Genomic DNA, 7,758 nt, shown 5'->3' with positions numbered 1-7,758 from the left:
AATATTTTTTCTAAGAAAATTACGCACTGTACGAGCATCATTCTTTCTTGTGGGGATGGCTTCAACCCATCTTGACACGTAATCCACAGCCATAAGGATATATTCAAAAGAGTGAGAAGAAGGAAAAGGACCCATAAAATCTATTTCCCAAACATCAAATATTTCACATACCTGTATTGATTGCAGTGGCATCTCATCTCTCTTGGTGATATTACCTGTTCTCTGACACCTATCACATTATCCTACATATGCTCGGGCATCTTTAAAGAGTGTGGGCCAGAAGAATCCGGATTCTAAAACTTTAAAAGCTGTTCGATTTGCTGCATAATGTCCTCCAATTGCTCCATCATGACCGTGATATAGAATTTTATTCATCTCTTCTTCAGGTACACACCTTCTAATGATATTATTTGCACAATTTTTGAATAAGTAAGGTTCATCCCACAGATAATACTTTGCATCAGATATAAGCTTTTTTCTTTGCTGGTAAGAGAAATCTTGCGGTATCCACTTTCCAACCAAGTAATTCGCGATATCTGCAAACCAGGGTGGTTGAGTCATAATTGTGTCAACTGAAAAAATATGTTCATCAGGAAATTCTTCTTTTATCTCATTAAACTCAAGGGGAGGATTTTCTAATCTAGACAAATAGTCAGCTACTTGGTTCTCTGTCCCTTTTTTGTCCTTTATCTCTAGGTCAAATTCTTGCAGAAGTAAAATTCATCTTAATAATCTAGGTCGAGCATCTTTCTTAGCTAAGAGGTATTTTAAGGTTGCATGATCAGTAAAAACAGTAACTTTGGTTCCTATCAAATAGGAGCGAAACTTATCAAAAGCAAACACTACCGCTAGTAACTCTTTTTCTGTCGTGGCATAATTCACTTGTGTCTCACTCAATGTCCTACTAGCATAGTAAATAGGACGAAAAATCTTATCCCTTCTTTGGCCTAAAACAGCTCCAACTGCTGTATCACTAGCATCACACATGACCTCAAAAGGTTGGTTCCAATCAGGGGACACAACTACAGGTGTAGTTGATAACTTTTCCTTAAGGGTTTCAAATTCTTTCACACAGTTACCTGAAAAATCAAACCTAGTGTCTTTCATCAAGAGGTTAGTCAGCGGTTTTGAAATTTTTGAGAAGTCTTTTATGAATCGTCTGTAAAAACTTGCATGACCTAGAAAGCTTCTAATTCCTTTCATAGTTGTGGGAGGGGGTAATCCTGCTATAAGATTAATTTTTGCCTTATCAACTTCTATCCCTTTAGCAGTGATTTTATGTCCTAAAACAATTCCTTCAGTAACCATAAAATGACATTTTTCCTAATTAAGAACTAAGTTTGTTTCTTCACATCTTTTAAGAACTAAGGTCAAATGGTTAAGACAATCCTTATATGTTTTGCCAAATAGTGTAAAATCATCCATAAAAATTTCAAGAAATCTGTCAGTCATGTCAGCAAAAATTGCCGACATGCAACGTTGAAATGTAGCAGGGGCGTTGCACAGACAAAATGGAATTCTCCTGTAGGCATATGTTCCATGAGGGCATGTGAAGGTTGTCTTATCTTGATCTTCTGGTGCGATTGGTATCTGATTATATCCTGAGTAGCCATCAAGAAAACAGTAAAAACCATATCGTGCAATTCTTTCCAACATTTGATCAATAAATGGCAAAGGAAAATGATCTTTTCTAGTGACATCATTGTGACGTCTGTAATCAATACAGACTCTTCATCCTGTAACAGTCCTGGTAGGTATGAGCTCATTATTTTCATTTTTTATAACTGCCATACCTCCTTTCTTTGGTACTACCTGAACGGGACTTACCCACGGGCTGTCAGAAATGGGATATTTAATACCAGCTGCCAACAGCTTTACAATCTCTTTTTTCACTACTTCCTGCATTGCTGGATTCAATATTCTTTGCGGCTGGACTATTGGCTTGTAGCTATCCTCCATGAGGATTCTGTGTGTACAAATATCCGGACTAATCCCTTTAATATCTTCTACAGTCCACCCCAAGGCTCCTTTGTGTGCTTTCAATACTTTAATCAAACTATTTTCTTGTTCTGTAGTAAGAAAAGATGAAATAATTACTAGAAATAATTCTTGCTCAAGATAAACATATTTCAAATGAGAAGGAAGAGTTTTGAGTTCAATTTTTGATTGAACTTTTTCGGATTTCATCTCTTCTTCTTCTGAATCTTTGTCCAATTTTTGAGCTTCTCTTCTAATGATGGGATCATCGTCCTGTGTGGTGCCTGATTTGATCAAGCATCTTTCCATTGAATCTGGAATTAATTGATCATCTTTGAATTCATCTGTAAGATAACCAATCATGTCAATTGAAAAACATAAAGATGATGTTTCATCTCTTGAATATCTTAGTATCTTTTGCATATCAAATATGACTCTTTCTTCATCAACTCTTAAAATTAATTGTCCTTGATGAACATCTATAATTGCTTTTCCTGTAGCAAGAAATGATCTACCTAAAATTATTGGTTCATTAGGACATTCTTTCATTTCAAGTACTATAAAATCTAGGGGGAAAACAAACTTATCTACTCTTACGAGTACATTTTCAATTATTCCCTTAGGTTTCTTAGTACTTTGATCTGCAAACTGAAGAGAAACACTTGTGTCTTTTATTTCACCAAGATCTAACTTTTTAAAGATAGAAAATGACATTAAATTTATTGAACCTCCAGAATCACAAAGTACTTTTTCAAAATATACTCCTCCCAAAGTGCATGGAATTGTAAAGCTGCCTGGATCACCACGTTTTTGTGGTAGCTTATTTTGAAGTATAACACTGCATTTTTCCGTAAGCATTACCACAAAAACTTCTTCTAATTTTCTTTTACTTGACAAAATTTCCTTTAAGAATTTGGCATATGAAGACATTTGTAATAAAGCATCAGTAAAAGGAATATTGATGTGAATTTGTTTTAAAATCTCCAAAATTTTGCAAATTGGTTGTCAAACTTTTCTCTTTTCATTTTTTGTGGAAAGGGAATAGTCACAGGGAGAGGAGTCAATTTTTCAATATTTTTTTCTTCTTTTTTCTTGACTTTATTCTTTTCAGACGGTTCAGAGGGTATTTCAACATTCTTACTGTTGTTTACCTGTTGTTCTGACTGGTCTGCATAGGGTTCATCAAGCTCCTTACCTGACCGTAAGGTGATGACCTTAAGGTGCTCTTTTGGGTTTTTCTCTGTATTGCTTGGTAAGGGACCTTGAATCTTTTCTGAAACAAGAGCTGCCAATTGGCTCAACTGTATTTCCAGATTTTTGAGGGATGAATTTTGGCTCTCCATCTTTTCATCAGTGACCTTAATATACTTATACAGAAGATCATCAAGACTTGAATGAGCTTGTTGAGGCCTTTGCTGATAGGGCCCTGCTTGTTGATAAGGTCTAAAGTTTGATTGACCATGGTTTGGATTCTGGTATCCGGGTGGACCCTGTATTTGTTGCTTCTGGAAGCTTTGAGAGTTCTCTGCACCATTTGGATTGCTCCATTGAAATCTTGGATGTTTCTGTGCCATTGGACTTCCAAAAGGATACTGCTTGTAACCTATGACATTGACATGTTCATCATTGTGATTGGTTGCTTGACATTCATGGTTCTGATGATTTCCTCCACACATGTCACAAGCCTCAAATTGACTTGGTTGTTGTGTATTCACCTGAAAAGTTTCAAACTTTTGTGACAAAGAAACAATTTGATGTGTTAGTGTATTTAAAGCATCAACCTGATTTACTGTAGCGGCCTTCTTGATAATTATACACTCAGATGGCCATTGGATGACATTCTCAGAAATTTCATTCAACAATTGCAATGCTTCCTCTGTTGTTTTTCCCATTACTGAACCTCCTGCAGCTGCATCTATCACATTTCTAGAAGAGGGTTTTAGCCCGTGATAAAAAATATACAATAGTATATGTTCAAGAATATCGTGGTGTGGACATTTTCTTAACATTGCTTTTAACATTTCCCAAGCTTGATAAACTGACTCTGTGTCAGTCTGCAAGAAATTAGATATATCTTGTCTTAACTTTATGGTTTTAGCAGGGGAAAAATATTTGTTTAAAAATTTCTGAGTCATTTGATCCCATGTGGTAATGGAACCTTGTGGCAAACTTCGCAACCAAGTCTTGGTATCTCCTTTTAAAGAGAAAGGAAATAGCCTTAACTTGATAGCTTCAGGAGGTACTCCATTATACTTAGCTGTTTCAACAAGTTCCAAAAAGTCAATTAAATGACTGTATGGATCTTCACTTGCGTCTCCAGTGAAGATGCAAGACTGTTGAATTGTTTGAATCAGGCCAGTCCTGATTTTAAAGTTGTTGGCTGCCACTGGAGATTTTCTGACACTAGATTCATAGTTGAAGCGGTCAGGTCTAGCATAATCCCTTAGGATTCTGTTTGCTGGCCTTGGCGCCACTTCATCAAATTGATCCTCTATTTGGACTGGTGGTGGTACTTCGCGTGGGTTGCTTACTTCCTGATTCTCCATACCTTAAGAAGCTATGCTTTGGGAAGATAATGCTTGTCCTTTCCTGCAAAATTGAAGAGATCTTTCAATTTCAGGATTGTAATTGACCAACTCTTTTATAGAAGAGCGGATCATAAACTACTTAAAATTCTAAAAAAAACAAGCTGAACTTAACTCCTAAAATTGTAGTAGTAGTAGTAGTACTTAGAAGAAAATAATTAAAAGAAAGTAATGAATAACAAGGACAACAAAGATTACAAAGATGACAAAAATAATAAGCGATCAAATAAAAATAGTAGTATGATAATGTTGTTGTTGTTGTTGTTGTTGTTGTTGTTGTTGTATACGATAATAGTAATTATATTAGTACTAATTAGCAATAGATGTTATGAAAAAAAATGGTAAACGAAATCAGTTAGTAGTAACAATAACTAACGATGGAAAATAATAATATAATACTAATATAGAATATAGTTACAAGTAGTACTAGTATTAATAATAGTCACTGCTATGCTATAATGATGATAAGAAGGATAAATGATAATAACACTTGTATAAGATGTTAGTACTTGTAATAGTAAAAGTAATAGTAGTAATATTTAGTAAACATTGATAGCAAAGATAATAATACTAATAATAAATCCCCAAATTAGTAACAGAATATTTAGTCTGAAGTAGACTTATGCCAATCCCCGACAACGGCGCCAAAAATATGACGAGGCCAATGCATATAAGATTTTGCTACTCGTACTCTATTAAATTCTAGTATAGTTTATGATATCGTCCCATAGATATTGGAAAATCTAGCTACAAACTTATAATGTTCTTACTACTATTTGAGCGAATCAAATTGATGAAGTTTTGTTTGTTGAAAATTTAAATTGCTTAAGTTGAAACTAAATAACTTTCGGAAGATTTATATTTAAAAAGAGTTGGGAATCATTGAATTCACTCGATAGCGTGATAATAATAAAATCTTAGCTTCTACATATATTTCTCTTAGGAATAACTGTTTATTGCTAATACAATTATATTTTGCTCACTAAGAAATAATCAATTAACAACACTCCACGAGGTTATGTAAATCAATTGATATATTACTTGTGACGATTAAACTGAAATAATTTTCTTGACTGAATTGTGCTAAAAGATAGCAAAAACCTCTTGCGATTACTTTTTACTAAAAATCAATAATGTTTCCAACTACAACTCCTCCGTGAGAATTAGAATGGAAGTAAGCAAGATTACAGACTTGGAATGATAGCTTAAAAAGAATTACTCTCACTCTATTATTTTACCCAATAGTTATCGTATATTAATTTTGCTTCGTGAGAATTACAAAATTGACATACAACTAACTTTGGAGAATAAATAGATAGAAGTGATAATAATTAATTAAAACTAATATTCCAGCACAATATAGAAATATAATTAGAAAGTTTCAGGTCAAGCATGTAGTAAAATTGAGATTAATATTATAACGCTATCGAGCTTCATCAACTATCCCAACAAAAGAGATTACTCCATTATGGAGTATTTAAATCTCACAAAGAAAGAAATTCTTAAAATACTATCAACACTCTTAGAAAATTCAAAGACTACAAGATAAAATGAAATAGATAAAAAAAGAAGCAAAGACCAAAACTAGAGAAAAGTTGTTAATTAGGCACATATGATCTTCCTCCTCCTTTCAACACAAACATCCTATTTATAGAATTCAAATCTCATAAGGTGCCACGATGCCTCGTGGTTATTTTTCCATGATGCGTCGTGCTTCTATTTCCATGATGCGTCGTGCTTCTATTGCCATGATGTCTCGTGGTTCTTTTGACATGCTGCCTCGTGCTTCTCTTTTTATTCCTTTATTTGCTTTATCATGATATTTTTATTTCCTACAAAATACTATTAGAAAATACAGATAATTGACATATATATATATTATTTAAAATAATTTATTTTTAAGTATATAATATATAAATATTTTATAGTCATCATGCTCTACGACCCTTGACCGAATAATATTTGGTGAACTACCTAGATAAATCAACACACGTTTAGTCCCGAGTTCGTTTTTCTCTAGTGATTGTCACTTTGGTGCATTTGAATACTGGTCCTTGAGGGATATTGACCCTACCAATGATCATGTAAATTACGTGTTGTAGCTCTTCCTGCTCGTTCTGCCTGTTCGAATCTCTTTGAAGTGGTTCTTAGCCCGATCACTTAAAAATTCTCGAAGGTGACCCTCGTTGAATAGACGAGCTACCTCCTCCCTTAACTGTCTGCAGTCTTCAATTTTATGACCATGGGTACCATGGTATTTACACATTTGATTGGGGTTCCTTTGAGTTGGATCGGTTTGTAAGGGTCTAGGCCACCTAGTATCCTTAATCTGACCAATGGCTGATACAATACCTGATACATCGATGCTGAAGTTGTATTCTAACAGTCGAGTGCCTCTTTGGGCCCGACATCCCCATCGAAACCACTTTTACTCATAAGCCCCCGGGAGCTCTGTCCTCGATCATTCCTTCTATCATTTTGTATGGGGTTGCGTCCATATCTTTTATTTCTCCGTTATCCACTGTACGTCTGGTATCTATCTCTATTTGTTCGTGGTTCCTGATCAGCGTCCATTTTAACTCTGTCCACGGACCTGTTGGGATAAACTGAACCAACTGGAGTTCCCAACTGATCATCTTCGAACCTAATCTTCGTTTGATACCGATTGTGTACATCGGCCCAAGTGACAACTGGATATTCGATCAAATTTTGCTTCAATTATTGTGAAGATATGGAACTCCAAGCGGTGAGACCTTGTGTAAAATCTTGAACAACCCAATCGTCGGTGACTGGAGACAAATCCATTCGCTTTATTTGGAACCGAGATGCGAATTCCCTGAGCATCTCTTTATCCTTTTGTCTTACTTTGAAGAGGTCTGATTTCCTTGTTGCAACCTTAATAGCTCCGGTGTGTGCCTTCACAAAAGAATGTGCGAGCATAAAAAATGAATCAATACAGTTGGGTCATAAGTTATGATACCATATCATGGCACCCTTTGATAAAGTTTCTCCAAATTTCTTCAATAGAACGGATTCAATCTCATCATTTTCTAAGTCATTTCCCTTTATTCCACATGTGTAATAAGTGACGTGCTCATTAGGATCGGCGGTCCCATTGTATTTGGGGATATATGGCATATGGAATTTCTTAGGAATGGGCTTCGGAGCCTCACTTTGAGGGAAAGGCTTCTGCACG

The 7,758-nt window shown here is 35.1% G+C and overlaps 1 protein-coding gene across 1 annotated transcript; it reads right to left on the bottom strand.

The window, feature by feature from the left end:
* Positions 1-2,951: 2,951 nt before the first annotated feature.
* Positions 2,952-4,523, bottom strand: LOC138885611 (uncharacterized). The gene has a single exon (XM_070166574.1). It carries the CDS (start codon positions 4,521-4,523, stop codon positions 2,952-2,954), a length of 1,572 nt encoding a protein of 523 aa, XP_070022675.1.
* Between the last annotated feature and the right edge of the window lie 3,235 nt (positions 4,524-7,758).

This window comes from Nicotiana sylvestris, chromosome 2 (genome assembly GCF_000393655.2).
Source record: "Nicotiana sylvestris chromosome 2, ASM39365v2, whole genome shotgun sequence".
Taxonomy (NCBI): Eukaryota; Viridiplantae; Streptophyta; class Magnoliopsida; order Solanales; family Solanaceae; genus Nicotiana; species Nicotiana sylvestris.
This window is presented reverse-complemented; position numbering and strand designations above follow the sequence as displayed.

Bases quoted from the DNA above. Each gene is read 5' to 3' on its own strand.
- LOC138885611 (XM_070166574.1), bottom strand. From the start codon at position 4,523: ATGGAGAATCAGGAAGTAAGCAACCCACGCGAAGTACCACCACCAGTC.